This window comes from Polypterus senegalus, chromosome 6 (genome assembly GCF_016835505.1).
Source record: "Polypterus senegalus isolate Bchr_013 chromosome 6, ASM1683550v1, whole genome shotgun sequence".
Classification (NCBI taxonomy): Eukaryota; Metazoa; Chordata; class Cladistia; order Polypteriformes; family Polypteridae; genus Polypterus; species Polypterus senegalus.
The window spans coordinates 187514539-187534114 of NC_053159.1; the positions used below are offsets into that span (position 1 = coordinate 187514539).

General features: G+C 37.8%; 1 protein-coding gene across 3 annotated transcripts in view; it reads right to left on the reverse strand.

Moving 5' to 3' along the window:
• Positions 1-19344, reverse strand: part of nup35 (nucleoporin 35) — a 41215-nt gene extending 21871 nt beyond the window's left edge. For 2 of the 3 annotated variants that reach the window (XM_039757725.1, XM_039757724.1), the window contains exons 1-2: positions 19214-19343; positions 5654-5818 (exon numbers count right to left, since the gene is read on the reverse strand). In XM_039757725.1, coding sequence (XP_039613659.1) covers positions 5654-5818; positions 19214-19226 — 178 coding nt within the window. In that variant the 5' untranslated portion in view covers positions 19227-19343. Of the gene's footprint in view, positions 1-5653; positions 5819-19213 lie in introns of all 3 variants that reach the window. The other variant, XM_039757726.1, reaches the window with a different exon arrangement.
• Between the last annotated feature and the right edge of the window lie 232 nt (positions 19345-19576).

Here is a 19576-nt window from a genome sequence, read left to right on the forward strand (position 1 = left end):
CGCTTGCACTAAAAAAATGACATTACTCATTTTAAATAATCCGCCATAAGTCATTCAATCGTTTACTGCAAATACAAAAAGAGCATGCATTTATTGCTAAAATATTGTTATACATATTACTTCTTCCAGTAAAACAAAAGTAGCCCTAAAACCTGCCTTTCTCCTATACCAGGGGTGTCCAGCTCCAGTCCTGGTGGGCTGCAGGTTTTCATTCTAACCCTTTTCCTAATCAGTGAGCAGTTTTCACTGCTAATTAACTCCTTTTCCCTTCATTTTAATAGCCCTGTTTTTAAGGATTCAGTCCTCTGAATTGATGCATTTCTTCATTAAATGGCAGCCAAACAGAAATGAGATGTGAAACGAGCCAACAGATGACCAGCTAAACTGGAACATCAAACTCCAGCCACTTTGTCCAACCAGTTTCTTAATGAGAAGCCGATTCTTGCTGTTAATTAAAGGCGTTATTGAGTATCGTAACTTGTTTCTGCTCTCATTCTGTCACAGCAGACTGTTGATTTTCTGTTTTTACCTAAGACCACCATCAAGATGTTTTGGTGAAACTTAACCTTTCTTTATTTTCAGGTTAATTGGTCATGTGGTGGCTTGTTTTGTGTCTCATTATTGTTTGGCTGCTCATTAAGGAAAAAGAAACAATCTAAGGGGTCTGAGTCACGTCAATTAAAACTAAAGCAAAACAAGTGAATCAGCAACACAAATGGCGCACTAATTAAGAAGATGCTTAGAATGAAAACCTGCAGCCACTGCAGGCCACCAGGACTGGAGCTGGACACCCTTGTTTATACATTGGCTAAGAGTTCTGTCTTCAATTCAAAACAGCAACCCTATATGAAATGGCTTCCGAGTTATGGGCTATTTTCAAGAGATTTTTTTTTTTTTTACACAAACGTTTTGGTACTGCTTGCTGTTATCCAGTGGAACTGGAAGCCCACTTCTATTAAAGAAAAAACTCTCATAGTTCTGTCCTGCATGAAAACATGAGATTAAAAAATGCTTCATCTATCACTACAAACTGCATGTAAGCAACATGGGGGGTGTGGAGGGGTATGTGGAGTATCAATTTTGGGTTGGGTACACATTAAAAAAAAATAGTAAAAATCCAAAGCAGCCTGCAAACAAAGACATTTTTATCTTTGTGTGTTTTTTCAGTAAGGGGGAAAAAAAAGAGACAAGTTCATTTTCTCATACATTAAAAAAAGGCTAGCTGATAGCAGCCAATTGTGCAGGAGATCATTTTTGCACTAGACAAAGACAAAATAAAGCGCACAATGATGAGAAGACACAACATATTGCCAGCTTAGCTCAGTGTTGTATTTTTGTGATGTTATAGCAGCACATTATTGAAAATTTTCACCTTCAATCTTTCAGTGGTATTAAACAACTGTGCCCCACATATTCATTCTCATAAAAAACACCAAAAGCACTACAATTGACTGAGAAGCAAATGTAAGATGCGAAAATTAATACAATGCAAATAGATATAGAAATCACTTCAGAGGGACACTGTTTAGAACCCAATACAATCATCAAAAACAAAAGGCTAATGAGATCCCCTAAATGAATGGCATTATTAAAATGTATGAAAATTTTCAAGAGCCAGATGTGCTACAGGCTTTTGATGCACTGAAGACAAGTAACATCCCAAGGGCTGATGGGATTTTTTCCTGTCGGGTGGGGTTGGGGTTTGTCAGTATTACTTAGCAACCTTTACTATGTATATGCCGGCAATAACTTTTCAGATAGAACCAATGTGTAATGACTGAAAAGTTAGTAACGCGTGTGACTAAAGATGGAAACAAAATGAATCACAGCAAATCATAAGCTAATGAAGTCTGACTTATGAACAAAGAACACTACAGAAACTTTAATCGGAAATAAGAAAGACTTCTTGTATGAAAAACAATCGACAGCTAAAAAGGGTTTATGAGGGAAAGGTCCATTCAAACCAGTATTAAGAGTTTTTTTTTTGAACAGCCAACTGAAGTAGGAGGAGCACTACTTGCTCTTACTCCTACTCTGTTCAATGCTTGCATAGATTGGATGATGGGCAGGGTTGTGTGGTTCAGCAGCTACAGGGTATCTGCTGGTGAAGAAAGATTCCCTAATCTTGACTCTGCCAACAATGCTGTGATCTTCACAGAGTCAATGGAGGCTCTGATGGAGCATCTCGAGTGACTAAGGGAGGAGTATGAGTGTCTGGGCTTAGGAGTGTCCTGGATAAAAACCAAGATCCAGGCCTTTAATGACCTCTTGGGAGACAGCCATCAGCAGTGTGTCTGTGTGCAGAGAGAGTGTCGACCTCATCAGGAGGTTTAGTTACCTCGGCAGTGACACTCATGTCTCTGGTGGCTTTTCATTGAAGTAAGCAGACAAATATGATTTTTTTATGGGTGTCATGAAGTTACTGTAAAGGAGTGTGTGGTGCTCCCGATATCTCTGCAAAAGGATGAAGGTCCAAGTCTTTAGAGCCCTGATGATTCCTGTCTTGCTATATGTTTGTGAGACATGGACGCTATCCAGTGACCTGAGATGATGGCTGCACTCCTTCATAACTGTGTCTCTTTGAAGAATACTTGACAAAGTATATGGCCATGTGACACGATTCCCTGAGGGTGATCCAGCTCATAGGGTCCCCAAGCGGCTGGACTAGGCCAAGGGTACACCCATGTAACACCTGGCTGCGGTAGATTTAAGTTTAAGTTTATTCACTTTGTAAAGTATCATTTGATTGTACTTGCCTAGGGTCAGGAAGGGCTGAAGCCTCTATCAACAGCACTTGTCATAAGGGAGGAAAAAGCTCTTAAGAGGACAACAGTAGTAATGTTCTGATTGATCAGCTGCCAATCTAAATTTATCACTTGTCAATACAAAAGACTTGGTAGGCGATTGTTAAATTGGCCAATCACAAAACTTTTTTTCGTTATCAGCTTGACGGTAATTTTGTTACAGTGCTCCTTATGTGAGGTATTATGGTGGGTAGGCTTACATGTCTTTATGAGGCAATTTCCTGTAAACAGAGAGCAGTAAGTGCAAGCTTTGCCAGAGAGAGAGAGAAAGAGAGAGAAGATTGGAATATTAGCCTTTACATTAAATAAAGTGGAGTAATAAGTTGAGGAAAAGGAATCAGAGGAGTCATCCTGTGCAATTAGACAAACATCAAGAAATGATCCTTTAATGAATTCAGAGCTTTTAATTTTCTCCATCTGAAATGGACACAGCTTGTCTAAATTTGACGATGAACACATTTGTGTCGAGTGCAGCAGCTTAGATTTTCAATTACAAAAGAAAAAGAAAATTTGAAGATTGGCTATTTTACTTGTAAATTTGTTAAGCATGTTAGCCTTTTATCTTCTTGATAAACATAAGAACATTTGATAGATTTGTGACTTTTTCAAGATTTCTACTGTGTTTATTATTTGATTGTGTTTGTCATACAGTACAAATTTTGGTAAAGGAAAAAAGGTACTGCATATTTAAAATGGTAATCCATATTTATAATTAAACCTTAAGTATTAGGAATGTCTAGCTGATACACTGGGGAAAAAAATGTACAAATACAGTAAATATACATTTTCACAGCAAAAAAAAATCTGTGGTGCAATTAATGATTAAAACCTATAAGTGCATGTATATTTACATTTAAGCAGTGTTTAACTGCCAATATTAATTAACCTCCTTAGTGTTATGCTTTTTACATGTTTTTTGTGAGGAAAAAATTTACACTTATTAAATCTCATGTTTCTACTGTAAAACATGCAAAACGCTAAAAGTCAGAAGTACAGAAAGTATAATAATAATAATAATAATAATAATAATAATAATAATAATAATAATAATGTGAACAGCACACTAAACAACCAAATATACACGTCGATAGGAAAGGAAAAGAAAAAGAAGGAAAGCAAGGAAAACCAATGGATACATACAGTGGGTACGGAAAGTATTCAGAACCCCTTCAATTTTTCACTCTTTGTGAATCATTTAAATTATTTTTTTTCCTCATTAATGTACACACAGCACTCCAGATTGACAGACAAAAAAAAAGAATTTTTGAAATTGTTGCAGATTTATTAAAAAAGAAAAACTGAAATATCACCTGGTCCTAAGTATTCAGACCCTTTGCTCAGTATTTAGTAGAAGCCCCCTTTTTGAGCTAATACAGCCAGGAGTCTTCTTGGGAAAGATGCAACAAGTTTTTCACACCTGGATTTGGGGATCCTCTGCCATTCCTCCTTGCAGATCCTCTCCAGTTCTGTCAGGTTGGATGGTAAATGTTGGTGGACGGCCATTTTTAGGTCTCTGTTCTGGTCCACAACGACCCTAAGCACACAGCTAAAGTAACGAAGGAGTGGCTTCACAACAACTCTGTGACTGTTCTTGAATGGCTCAGCTAGAGCCCTGACTTAAACCCAATTGAGCATCTCTGGAGACACCTAAAAATGGCTGTCCACCAACGTTTACCATCCAACCTGACAGAACTAGAGAGGATCCCCAAATCCAGGTGTGAAAAACTTGTTGCATCTTTCCCAAGACGACTCATGGCTGTATGAGCTCAAAAGGGTGCTTCTACTAAATACTGAGCAAAGGGTCTGAATACTTAGGACCAGGTGATATTTCAGTTTTTCTTTGTTAATAAATCTGCAACAATTTCAAAAATTATTTTTTTTGTCTGTCAATCTGGGGTGCTGTGTGTACATTAATGAGGAAGAAAATTAATTTAAATGATTTTAGCAAATTGCTGCAATATAACAAAGAGTGAAAAATTGAAGGGGATCTAAATACTTTCCGTACCCACTGTAGGGAGACCATGCAAACTCCACACAGATGACAAAAGGGCAATGCATTCAAACTACGGACACTGGCTGTGTAAGGCAGAGAGTCGTCAAACACAGTCCTGGAGGGCCACAGTGGCTACAGGTTTTCATCCCAGTCAGTCTTCTTGTTAGTGCTTTCATTCATCAAAGATACATTTTAGTTACTCTGTAGATCAATTTCTTAATAAGAACCCATTTATTTACTACTAAAGCAATACATTTTCAGGGCTTAATTTTAGTTATTTTGCTGGTTACAATTCAGAGCCCTTAACTGCCTATTTCAGTTTTTAGCTGCTGCGTTTAAGTGAATTGATGCCCATTTTCTTAACCAGATGTTAATGATGAAATGCAGATAACTAATAAACCAGCATCACTCCAGCTAGCTGTTCTTCCTTTTAAACCTGTGCATATACACCAAGAAATATGTGTTAAAATTGTTTAGAAATAAATGAGGGGGGAAATTGGAAGGAACACTAAGTTTAAATCTGTTCTGGTCCACAAAACACAGATAACAATTTCAGAAAATGAAACTCTACAGTGAAATTAAAATTTCTCTTGGATGAATGAAAGCACTAACAAGCCAAATAGTTAAATACCAGGTTTTTTCACCAGCAAGGAATGTATTCTAATAAGAAAACTAGTTGGAAGGAAAACCTGCAGTCATGGAGGCCCCTCCAGGACCATGACTGAGGATCCCTGGTGAAAGGTTTTTAAGCATATATGGAAAAGCAAGAAATGATCAGCATTGCCTTGGAAAATCTTCACTGTGTCTATGCTAATAAACCTCAAGATTATATTGACACAGTCAACAAAGAACCTACCTGCTATAAGCGGTGACCTCATTTCCAAACCTATCCCAGAAGCCACTGCAAATGCACGAGGCTGAGGAGAGACAGGAGCTGGCAGATCCCCCATTAAATATCCTGGCAAGAACTGGGCTCCAGTTGCAGGCTTTGGGGATGCAGGAGATCCTAATGTCATTGGTTCTTTTCCCATAGAAAAAAAGAAGAAACAAAATAAATACACTCAGATTTATATAAAATATATTTTCAAGTTTTATAATGCTTGCATCAAATATTACTGCCATGCTAATAGCATTTGAAACCCTAAACTTGAAATATGCATATTTACATGTCCAGCAGACACTGTGACTTTTATAATTAAGTGCAAATACTATTTGCATTTCATAGCTGTTTTCATATTTCTACAATAATCTGGAAGACCAGCTCCAGTCTGGTGTACACTTGAAATATATATCATCCAATTGGCCACAATGCTGAAAACAGAATAAAGCTTTCATAATCTGCTGCATTCAGAACAAGCTTCAGATGAGAAGATGCAGTGGGTTATAATGGGGAATTCATTGCAATATAAATGAACACTCCAACCAAATGCTGAACTTGAGTTTGTCTTCCAAGAAGCAACTGCACCAGTCAAGAGTAGTAGCTGCTCTGAAAGGGCATTTATTAAGAACTCAACCCTTCCTAGCACTAATTGCACCAACTTGTTAATTTTCAGGGTTGCCAGAGCCTATCTTAGTCGCATCAGGGGCAAAAGATGACTACTATACAGGAAGGCAATTTATCACAGGTGTGCACTTATTACTTAAAGCTTATAAAACTCATCGACCATAATTCATATTGAAATTATATCTCTCTATTATAATAAAAAAATCCTGGGATGAGACGAGACGTTTTAGCCTGGGATGAGACATGACTTTTTCAGAGAGATACTTTTCAGGTCCCGCGAGACAAGACTTTGTGCCAAGAGATTTAACCATGCCCGGGGCAGGAAAGAAAAGACAAAGAGTAGATGACAAAGTAGGATGTCGTAAAAAACTCAAAAACATTGGCACGATACACATGCAGAGCAGATTAGAGATAATGAAAGTACGAAAATTTGAAACTCTCAAAAAAATGATAGTAAAGATCGCATTAGATTAGATCGCATTACTACTCGGTCAAATAACGGAACAGCGAAGAGAGATCCAATATATTGTTTGGATTTAAACTTTAAGTCGGATACTTGTAGATCGTCTAATTCGTGCTGCCAACAGGGAAAAGTAGTGTTTCTTCCCAATGAAGAGGCGTATTCATGAGAATTGTCCTGCCCACATCTAAAACATTTACAACCACGCACACGGTTCAATCATTTCTCATTCGTGTAAATGCTATTGTCAGACACAGTTCGTGTAGACAGAAACGACATTCACTCACGGGCAGTTATATGTTGCACTGTCACAATGTAATTCCAAACATGGCATCAAAATACAATGCAATATTGATGAAAAGGTAATTCCAAAAGTAATTTTACTGAAGTGTTACAGTAAAACTAAGTTTAAAAAGTATTTTGAGTGTGAATTTCAAACCCAAAAAGAACGAAAACGTATAACACAACCAATACCTCTAACACAATATGAAACAAATGAAGAGCAGGTTAGAGATTAAGAAAGCACTAAAATTCAAAAGTCTCGAAAAACTGATAGTAAAGATCGCAATAGCGCTGACAAACAAAAATTATTACTCAGTGAAATTATGAAACAGAGAAAAGAGATTGAATATATGGACATAGGTGATATGACAGAAGTATGTAGATATTGTTTGGCTTTAAACTTTAAGTTTAAAAGTTAAGTCTATCAAACCATTTTCTTCTACTATTTAATATAGAAATGATAGAAAACATTCATGAGAAGCATATTGTTAAGTGCTTCTTATACTCCTCAGCAGCTTTAAAACTTACAAATATTCTAAGCAATCAGTCCATTTATAGTGCTAATTATAATAGTGAGGATAATGTAAATAGTAAGGTGGAAAAATTCAATTCTAAAGTGAGAGCTGTGAACATTGTGCTGCTGATCTCATTAATATGACGCCATCTTGGATTTGAAATTGATGGGTCTCATTTCTTCTCAATAAAATAAACTGAATTTATTTAGCTATTAACATGAGGGTAAGGAGTGGTCTGGCAGACAACGGGTCTGTGAGCAGGGCAGGACATCACAGGACAGGTGGTATAGCAATCTATGCTGTAAAAAACAGAAATGTCACACAGGGTTGGCAGCACATGAAACTATCGTCAGGAAAATAAACAGCAGCACAGGGTCTTGATTTAAAATGAGATCCAACACAACTTGCCAGAGGCCAGATGTATCCCCCAGCACCTGGCCACATAGTTTAAGAGTTTGTTGGCCATTTTAACTAATGCTGTAGGGCAAGCACTTTTAAGAATTCCAAAGGATCTGTGATGTACAGTAGTGCAGGGGTTCACTGCTGAGGGAAGAAAAAGAAACCGATGACAGCAGACTGGAGCGCTTATATGTTGTACTGGAAATTTGTGCAGGTGGATGAAGCAAACGTGGACCTGTACAGTTAGGCCTAGAGAGCCAGTAGGGATTTGTGCTTGTAACTTTCTTTTCTCCATATAATGAGCCCTCCTTAACGTTTTGTTATTTAATGAATACATCTATTGTTGTCAGGATATGGTTTCTATTTCAAATTTTCTGTACAATTTTGTTTAAAATACTATGCTGGAAATATTTAATAAATAATTGATCATAAAAATAAATGTTCTAAAATCACTCTGCCAAGAATTACATTAATATATTCATTAACTCAGCCAAGCTACTGGAGAGAGCAAGTGAATTCTTCACTCGAAACACTTAAAACAGAGATCCAGTGCTTTTATAGACAGATAAGGACTGACAGCTAGTAGGCAGTGATTCATCCTATAGACTGAGAAAAGAGCTAAAAACCTGAAGTAAACAACTTATCACATAGTCAAACATACATCATCATTTTAGTTGTGGACATAAGAAATCCTTTACTCTAACAGCAATATAACATTTGTAATAAAGTGTGTGTGCATGTCGGTATGTGTATACTGTATAGCAGGAGTGTACAATATGTATTGTCTACAATAATATCTTATTGTTTAAACAATGTGCAACGTGAAATTATTGATTATGTCACTAACTTTGCAAAAACATAAACAATCAAACACACACCTCGAGAGTCCATGCATTCACTGTCTCATGTAGCCGGCATAGACTACTGCACATGTGCAAAGCAACAGCATAGGCATCCACAGTCAGCACATCGGAAGTATGGAATTGCATAATTTGTTTGAACAAATTATTTTTACTCCTGTATCAGGCGCATTTTATTTTGCAAGCCGTCTTGGTTGGGGGACATCATTTCTAAACCACTTTCTTTCATTTCATTATTTAAAACACTCATACGGATTCCTGCCTCCTCATCCCACTCCATCCCACCCCGACTAATGTATAAAAGTATGTGTACAAGAACGACAACAATGTTAAAGTAATGATGAAGTGGAACGGAAATGCTGTGCCTGCCGGTAAATCCCAATCGTTCTGTTCAAACCGATGTATACATCTGAACCAACCACAGTTGGGTGAAAAAGTAAAAAAAAGTTTTTTGGCAGTTTTTTCAAAACAAAAAACGCAGGAATTCAGAGAAGGCGAGTTTCTGCACACTGCCATTGAAAAAGAGATCAACAGCTACTGGACGATGCCCGAGGTGGACAGTGATGTAAATCCACTTGAGTGTTGGAAAACACAAGTAGTACATCTCCAAATTGGGGAAACTGGCAAGAAAACTACCTGTATATCCCTGCCTCAAGCGACCCTTCTGAGAGGGCATTCAGCACCGGAGGAAATGTAACAGGTAACCATGCTGCTCTGAAGCAAGATGCTGTGGACAGACTGGTGTTTCTGACACAACCTGGAGTTTCCTCAGTAGAATTTTACAAAGGTTAAATTTCTCTGATACCTTTGTGCAATATTGGAAAACCCTGAAATTAGGAGTTTGTTTAAAAATGTTAAACGTTTTCTTTCTATCTTTGTGTAATATATGACAGAACTTGTTTACAAATGCTATAGTTTTATTTTCTTGTGCAGTATTTGAAGGACTTTGGAGTTTTACACAGTAGTACAGTATGTTAGATTTTTGTTCTTGCTTGTATGCTGCACAATTCACCTTACAGCACAGCAGTTTATGTTCATCCGCATTGTAATGTTCATGTCCTGTAGTTCAAATATGATTAGTATTTTATTCCCTTTGGATTCTTATTTCAGTTACATTAAGGTTAAGTATCTATTTAAAATGCTCTCATAATAGTTTTGTTGGTCTATTGTGTAAATCCTGTAGGCCACTTTGAAATGGTTTACTCATATTTGCACTGTTTGATCTCAATAATACTTTGGCGATTTTAATATTTGTGTTATTTTACTTCAGTTTTAAGTAAATAAAAAAAGAGCTGTTTTCTTAACAGTTTCCACTATCTCATTACCCTATTACTACATTAATCTCATTAGTAAGCTACAATTATTATCCTATTAATAAGACCAAGCTAGAACAATAAAACTTTAATTAACACATTTTAAAAGGATGCAAAATATTGTCCAATTATCGTCGTCATCCAAGTCATGGAAAATATTGATATGTAATTTTTTGCAAACATCACACACCCTTAAGTATATAATACACAAGCACGTACACAGAGGGAAATATAATTTCATTTATAACGGTTGCATCCGAATGTGTTCTTTTGCAACAATTCCACAATTGTGTGTTCATGACTCCGGCATGGACTATAATAAAATAGTAAAGAACATTCTTACAGGTTCACATGGGGTTCTCCACACATCCTAAAGATACGCTTTAGAGTTAACTCGCAACACTAAAACGGGTATCAGGATTCGAGTCGGAGGTGACGTCAAACTTGATAACTGCAATTGCCAGTCGTCGTGTCTGGTATTTTCTACATGACAAGAAACCATAGTTTATGACAAATCACATGACTCAATGACGACTTTTTAGCAGAGCTTTTACTTTTCCAAAATATCACAAGCTTGTGGCTTTCTCATCCAATAACATGATGCCTAAAACACAACACATTAGACCAGACTAATCTCTCTCCTGGTTGCAAGATCCAAACACTTGTTTCTTTATGCGCGCAGCTCCATTTGCACTGTACTTCTGGATCAGTGCTCATTGGTTTTCAACTCTCGCACACACTGACCCCACCACTGTGATTTAAAATAAATTCAAGCAGGGACAAGTTGCAGGCTCTCTGGACTAAATTGCTAGGATTATCAGACTACACAACTGTCTCCTGAAACTGCCTCCGAATCAATACCATTGAATGAAATCTGCAAATGAAAATCATCAGAAAAGCTGTGTAATGTGACAGGACTTTAAAAAAGCCTGTGATGAGTGGGTATGTGTGCCCCATAAACAAGTACTCCACCCAGAGTTGTTTCTTGTGTGCGCCTGTTACAATTGCACTTCCTCTTTCCTCCTGCATATCTGTAATGGAACAAATGGCTGAGTAAATATTAAAAAAAGAACCAAATATTAAAATAGTGACAATGTAATCTCAGAAAGATTGAAAATGTCCACAAATGCACCCAATTTGAGTTGAAATTGCCTTATTCCTCCTGTAACAGAATTGTACATTCAGCTAGAGTTCAATATATCTCTGCAGTCTTTTGAACATGGACCCATTATATGAAACTGTTTTATCACACTGTTATTACAAGTTCTGTGATGAATTCAACACGATTGTTATATACTTTAAAGATGCTTCTCTGCTTTTGAATAACAGTACTTTTATTAAAATAAAAAACTGCCTACTGCATTCTGTCTCTTCACTAGAGTCTATGCCAACAACATATACAAGATGAGACCCCATCTTAAATTGTACCTGATCGCATGCCTTCATACGCAAAATACTCTAAAAGTTTGGATTAAAAAAAAGGAAAAAAAACTCAAGTAGGATATACCTGAACCGAAACGTTACTTTTTCGAATTGTTACAGCATATTTTGTGAAATCCAATACATACAAAAAATTTTCTAAATATTACCTTCATGCTCTTTTAAGCAATATGCTGTAGAATTGATTTAAAACATTAAACAGAAGCACGCACACAGTGTGCTAGGTTTCATCGTAAACACTAAAAATGATGAGGTACTGTGCATAAACTGGTGTACAGTGACTGGGAATGTTATTTTTAAAAGTAACGAGAAGATATATTACTCATTACTTACAAAAAAAGTAACTAAATATGTTACATATTTAATATAAAATGTAATGTTTTATAAACCATGCATTACTCTTGCATTAATTTTTTTTCCTTTTTGTATGAAAAACTGCACATTTCAATGGCCAGCATAAATAAATGCCTACCAACAAAAAATAGTTTACTAATTACTTTTATCACTCAAAAGCTAAATCCTCTGTTCTCTTTCTACCACATTCTGAAAAACAGCACCTCATTCAATTATCATTGATAACTACTGCGGGCATAATGACAATACATTGGTGGACAACAGTGTTGGCCTTTTCAAAAACACAAGGCTATGCATTGATAAAAAAAATGTGCTGTAATCAGCTCTTTTCAGATTTGCCACATGTGGTGCACATACTGAAGTAAAATAAAGTGAAAGGTTAAATTGCATCACTTCTGCCAAATCATGATTCAGAGGTTATGTCAACTATAATATCATAATAGGTAGTGAACAGAAAAATAGCAGTATTTCCTTTTGAGAATTTGACATTTCATGTGTGATTTTGCATCAGCTAATTTGACTTACTACAGTTTGTTTGAAAAGAAGGAAATGAACATTGAACCCTAAGGATTAGGCAACACTACATAGGCCATACTTTTGGACTCACACATTTATCACAAAATGGTTCAGATTAAAAAAGATATTGGAGGGGGATGAGTGTCTTTGTAAAAGCAACACTGAGATTCGCAACCCACAATGAGACAAAAAGATGTACTGCAAGATAAAGGCTGTAATTCAGCAAGGGCAATGAAAGTGATATCCCAAAGTAATTGAGAAAAAAAAAATAGCAGCTAACACCTTTGATGATATCTTGGAATTGACACAAGCTTGCAGATGAGATGAATAAATGAGGAAACTGTTAATCTATATTAAATACCTCTTTCTCTGGATCAATTGCAGAAAAGTGACATGCCAAGAAATGAAATAATTTAGTGACCGTTTTTGCAAAGTGAATTGAGCACTGAATTTCACTGGAATGTCACTATAAGCTAAAAATAGCTCTATGATCGATGGGTAAGATTCTATTTTAAGCAAACAGACTTAAATTACAAACACATATACTGTACACACAAACAAACAGACAAGTATGCTGGGCTATGTGAAAAATACTATGCGAACAAAAACAAAGTGAACATATACACTCATATATACATATACTCTGTACAAATGAGAGAGAGAGAGAGAGAGAGAGAGAGAGAGAGGGGGGTTAGGAGCACATGCTGATAAGGCGCATTGCTGCACCCACCACACGACAAACCAACTCAGGATCCAGATTAGGACCCGAGTGTGACTGCAACACTGCAGACAATAATGGAAAAATGTATCAAAAATGCAAAGGCACAGACAGAAGCCACTTGAAAGTACATTTCAAACTTATACTAACAAGCATTTTCTTTCCACACAAAGACACATCAAGTGGTATGGTTAAGAAGTACTTAACAATAATTTGCAAATATCCATCCATTCTCAAATGCATGTGTTTGTTTCAGGCACAAAGAAGGAACAAAACCCTGAATATGATGCCAGTTCATCACAGGGTGAACACACACACACACACTTCACCTAACCTACATGTCTTTGGACTATGGGTGAAATCACTGAACCTGGAAAAAACCTACACAGACACAAGAACAACATGCAATATCCACACAGGGAGCAACTATGACTTCTGGCAGGTGATCTTACTTGGTCAATTAATACCACCTCCATAACCAAGAAGGCACAGTAACATCTCCACTTCCTTTTGCAGCTGAAGGCGCCAAGCCTACCACCAAACTAATCCCCCTCCTATTCTCACTACATTCTACTGGAGTACCATCAAGAGCATTCCGACTAGCTGTATTCACTGTCTGGTTTGGTAATTTCTGCGTCTTTGACCATAAGGTCCTACTACAATGGACAGTGCACAAAGCAGAAAACATCATTGCAACCTCTCTGCCCTCCATTAAAGGCACCTTTATAAAACATTTTATACTAGTAACCGCGCAATACACTTGACTTGAGCATTCCTAGTTTTCATCCTCCTTCTCTGTAGGTTTAGCATTTGTTTGCTCAGAGGTTGATGCTCTTGCTGCTTGCTGTGCAGCTCTTCTTTTCTCCACCCTAGCAACCTGCTTCTTCTCTTCTTTAGTCGGAATATTTTCACGATAAAACTGGATTGTAATAAAATTATTACAAAATTATTAAAAAAAAATATTTTATAAATTTGCTTCTTCTCACATGTACAGTTAACACAAAGCCAATTTTAGCACACGGGCTTGTCATTGTCATTTAGAACTGCTAGGCAAGCAATTTAAGACAAGGTAAGAACAACTGCAAATGGGCAAAGTGCACTATTTCTGTGTGTTAGAGTCAGTATGAAAGTCTAACCTCTCTTTGCCTTGTTTGGAATTGTATTATTCACCTAATTGGGGGACTGCACATGGAGAAAGAGTATAAAACCTTGGAACACTGCCCGGCACACTTTTGAAGCCAATGGACGGATGGATGGGAGATAAAGTCATCCAATCATGAAGATCCAGTGCATCAATGAAAATGGCAGAGACTATACCTCGGACCCCCACTTCGGTAACAGTCTTGTCATGGCTTCCTCGTCTGTTGTGCCACGTAAATCGTCATTAAAGAAAGCCAAGTTATTTCTCCTATGTGATTTCTTACCGCCATATCACTAAGGGAGGGGTATCGCCTTTTACTATCATATCTATATAGTTTCAGGATATGTAACATGCCGCAATTACAAAATAACTTATTCCAACAAGTGAGCTAGCACCCACTGCTGGATAGACTGATTAAGTCAGTTTTTGTGTTGCAATTGCTTAGTACGTTTTTCTTTAATTTTTCACTTAAGCTGGCACTCAAATCTTCAATATGCCTCAAGAACGATTTAAGATATAAAAAGGTAGGGGAAGTGACGGTGAAGGTGGTAGGGATGAGAATGGCGCCTGTACGCCTGCGCTGCATGGCTGCCCTACTGGCTGCTGCTGAGAGTTAATTCTACAATAACATTAAAATTAAAAAGAATTAACCTTGGAGGTCAATCATCACCATGAAAGCAAATAGACGTTACATAGTATAAGTATACCAAATTTCAGATCAATAAGTCAAATGTTTTGCGAGCTACAGGCAATTTAAAATCCTGGACAGACAAACGGACAGCCACAGTAGTGTATTATATATAAATATTTGATTAACTTTGCTATTTGAACCATACGACAAGAAATGCATAGCTAAATGAAATTGTGTTTTTCCAGGCTCAATAACCGAACAAAAACAAAGACACAGGCACATTATACAACAATAGACAGAAGTAACAGACAGAGTATATGTACACTGTATAATCCAAAAGACACATTGGTAAATAGCTGTAAAGTCTTCAACAGAAAACAGCATAATGCCGGACATAACAGCATTTTTAGAAGATATGAGATTCTAAATATGTTGTGTGTTCAGGAATGTAACAGTCCCAATAAGTCAATGTATTGTTACAGGGAGCCGAATATTCGGATGGCCTGTGGTAAGGAACTCCTACGGAGTGTGGCAGTTTTGCACTGCATATTATAGTAGCCTGCGCCAGAGGGTAAAACTCTGAACAGTCCATGGCAGGGCTCTAGACTAACTTTTTGCACTGGTGCGCCTAACTTTTTTTCTTAGGTGCACCCAAATTTTCAACTGCATCACATTTAACACCACAGTTTTACAAGTTCACTTTATTTATTTGTTGTTGTTGTTTTTTTTTTTTTGTTTTTTTTATAAAATCGCTGTCCATATAGGCAATATTGACTTACAAAAAAATGATTAACTAACAATCTGGTCAATATAAAGTTCTTTATTTGAAGGCAAGCACAATTCTACAAGAAAGGTAACTTACTGAAAAAGTGTTGGTGCTTAAAGTGCTTTACTGAGCTAAAATTTAAACTTAAAAAATCTCAAGATAATTTAGATTTTCTTTTCAGTTAATTTAAGTGTTTTAAGGGCTTCAGACTGAACATCTCATGGCTCAATGTCTTATGGACTATCCTCCATTGCAGTCACATGCCCCTCGGATGGCCAATTCCTGTAGTTTGGCCATCTTGATCTTGACTAAACCAGCTGGCCACACTCTCTCTAGCATCAAAATCTTCCAGACTTGGGCATGAGCATGCTCGACCTCAATGTGTCCAATAAGTATATTCACCGGTCTTCCTCTCCGCAAGATACGACCGTACACAATGACGCATTCCTTTGTGGCGATATCTGTGTCTCCGTCGATCAGGAATGCCATGTACACACTGTTCGCAATTTGCACAGGCGTCTTTTTTTTCCAATGTATCTGCGATGACTCCTATAAATTGGGCGCATGCAACATCATTGCTGTACGTCGGGTTTACGTTCAAGCCATTTTTCTTCATAAGAATTATTTCGGACTTGAATTTAGTGAAGGGAAGTTCTTCTTTTGCAATATTGTAGGCAACGTTAAACTTAATTATCATCTCGGCCTCGTCTGATGATCTGTTTGCTGCTGCCTGCCGCTGAAAGGCAGCGGGGAGAGGGGACACTTGAGCAGTGCATTTATCGCGGGATGTAATGTGTTTTATAGATGCGTTGTGCTTTTTCAGCGTTTCAACTCTAAATGTATTAGAACCAGTCACAAATGCACTACTGCCGGCCATGGTCTTCCCACACTCTTTACAGTAAATACAGTGCATTATATTATCGGCTTTACTGTATCTTAGCCAGGGAAACTGGTCAAGCCACTCTTTTCGAAATGTATACACTTTACCCCTTTTAATTTCAGTGGGCTCGGACTCGATCGTATGTGGCTCATTATCTAATGCCGTCTCCGGACCAGGGCTTGCTATAATTTGGGAGGTTGATGGCTCCGTGTCAGAGCATTGGTTATGATTTTCAGACGGATCAGGCCCTAACTTAACATTCTTAACGAAAAAGCTGTCAATCGTTCTTTTCATCTTCTCTCATAATCTGCGGCTACATCCACTGTTTACCTGATGGGCTACTCACCTCTCTCTGTCTGACTGCATCACATGCATTTTCAAACGTACACACACATACAGGAATATCTGGACCACGGCCAATCAGAGTGGGGGCGGGATCCGTCCTTCACTATCTCCGATTGGTTTAGACCACGATATGGGCCTGATGTGTGTCTGTTGTTGAACAACAGGGAGAATTTTAAGAGTCACGGAGTTTCGTTTTTTTTCACCCTCGAACGGCTGGTCGCACCGGTGCAACCTTTGATTTTTTTTAGTCGCACCATTGAGAAATTAGGTTGCACGTGTGACCAAATTGGTCGCACTCTAGAGCCCTGCATAGGCTGGGAGGCTCTTCTAAGGCAGCGTGACAAGTCCAGATCTTGTAAAGATAGGAGGCTAGTGCCGATGTGGTTGCAGGTTTTTGTTCCAACCCAGTTGCTTAATTAGAAACCAATCCTTGTCAATTATTTAATTTCATGGCTTGCTAGTGCTTTAACTCTACCATATCAGGTCATTCTCATATCCTAGATTTTTTTTTCCTTTCTAAGGATATCATCTAAATGATTTGTAGTCTAACAAAGACATGTTATTCTTAATGCTTCACATTTTTCTCTTCACTTTCCTTCCAAGTATTTAATTAAAACCAATACTGCATGATAAATACACACAGGTGTAAATGGAAACAAGCTAAATGGAGAAATGTTGGTTTCTTTTGTCATTTACATGTTATTGCTAATAAGGAGCAATTAAAAACCAAGACTACACCTGTTTCACACTAAAATAAGCAATAAGGGTTCAAAATATTAACGAGCACAACTAAAGTGAAGCAGAAGTGTTACTTGAGCAGTAAGTGCATCTTATTAAACAATTGGGTTGGAGCAAAAACCTGCAGTCGCGGTGGCCCTCCAGGACTGAATCTGCTCACCCCTGCTCAAGAGGGACTTCTGGTTCGAAACTGTGCAACTGCCGTACCAGACTGGGAGGCTGCTGCTCATATGTAATGCCTGTAGCATCGTGAAGCATCTCTCCCAACCCTCCCACATTCTCTTTGTGTCATTTCCATCTGACAGAAGGTTCAGCAGCACACGTACCAGTTCTGCCAGGTTCTGAAACAGCTTCCACAACTTGGTTGTCCAGTCTCTTAACTCTGTGCTCAGATCTGCTCCTAATACCTTACTTACATTTGTTGCTACTATATGTACTATTAATTGTTGTAATTTATCACTACCTATTTCAACTTACTACTATATATTCATATTTGTTTACTATCTATTCACTTATTATTTAAATATTTATATATTTGTAGCACAGTTTTTTTTACCAGTCTTGCTGCTGCTCTGTGTTTATGTAACAAGTTGCACCGCCGACCTGAGGAACGTTATTGAATGTTATTACATTTTGCAGTTGGGTATATAGATGGCATGACAAAGTCAAGTGACTTGATTTGAACGCTATTGCATGCAGCTACATTCTGCAGTAGGGTACATGGACGGCATGGCACTAAAGGCGAGTGACTTGACTTGAATCTCGGTCTCCTTAAAGAGATCTTATGGCTACATTACAAAAGCTTAGTTCAACGTCTCTATCTTTCCTCGTATGCTATGATTTACAACTCATGAAACCGGAGAGCGAAGAAACAACAGACATTCTTACTGCCAACATCATAATGAAATGTCTTGTATGTTCCCGTTTTAACGTGTAAGAGGATCTTAACTCGGGTTATCTGGATTAACATTCCAGTATAATACGACGATTCCGGCAATGACACGAAAGTGAAAGTAGCAGAGGCTCTCCTAGTATAAACAAATGTGTAGATTTGTTTCCATTGATTTGTAAAGGTTTTAAACCAATTATTGGCAACACTGAAAGATGACAGCGATTTCTAACTTTTGGACAATAAAGCACAAGCCTAGTGGACAGTAGGAGTACCCATAACGGACGGTGCAGTTCGGAGAGGATCACATCGGAGATCTTCAAGCAGCTCTGAAAATATCAGCCGACAGGCAATCTAATCACAGCGTTAACAGTCGGCAGCAAAAGCCGCGAGGTCAACAGAAGATGCAGTCGTGAAAAGAATTTAACCCGACAAGTTCAGTTCAGCGCAAACCCGACAAACACAAAGCATACTAGTAAATACACATTTCCTTCGAAGGTTTTGTGCCCTTAAAAGTAGTTAATGAGAACGAAAAAACGTATGGTGCCTCACACATTGTGGCACGTCCCGCCTGAAAGATGTCACTTCGTAACCGAGCCATACTATGGGCTTTAAGGATACATGGGAGGGTCAAAATTAAACGAAGAAGAAATTAAAAATGTCACCTTGAAAATCCATTGCAGAATATGCCAGGTTGGGTGTACTCCTGCACAGGCGGACAACACACAAGAAAACGTGGCCGAGAGTCCCGTCGTCTACATTCAAATTTTCAAATATGGCGGAAGTAGAGCGGCAGGAGCCGCGTGGCATGCTGGGTATGACGTCACGAGCCTCGCAGATGACATCTTTCTTCCGGGTTCAGGGTGGATTTTTTTATTTTTTTTTGATAAGTATAAATAATGTTCTCGCTGACTGTGCTGGTGATCAGAATTTAAATCCACTTTTCTGATTCGATTTTTGCGATATACCCGTTTAAGTGAATCGAATCCTATGGTGCATTTCATTCGTTTGATTCAATTTGAGCCTGG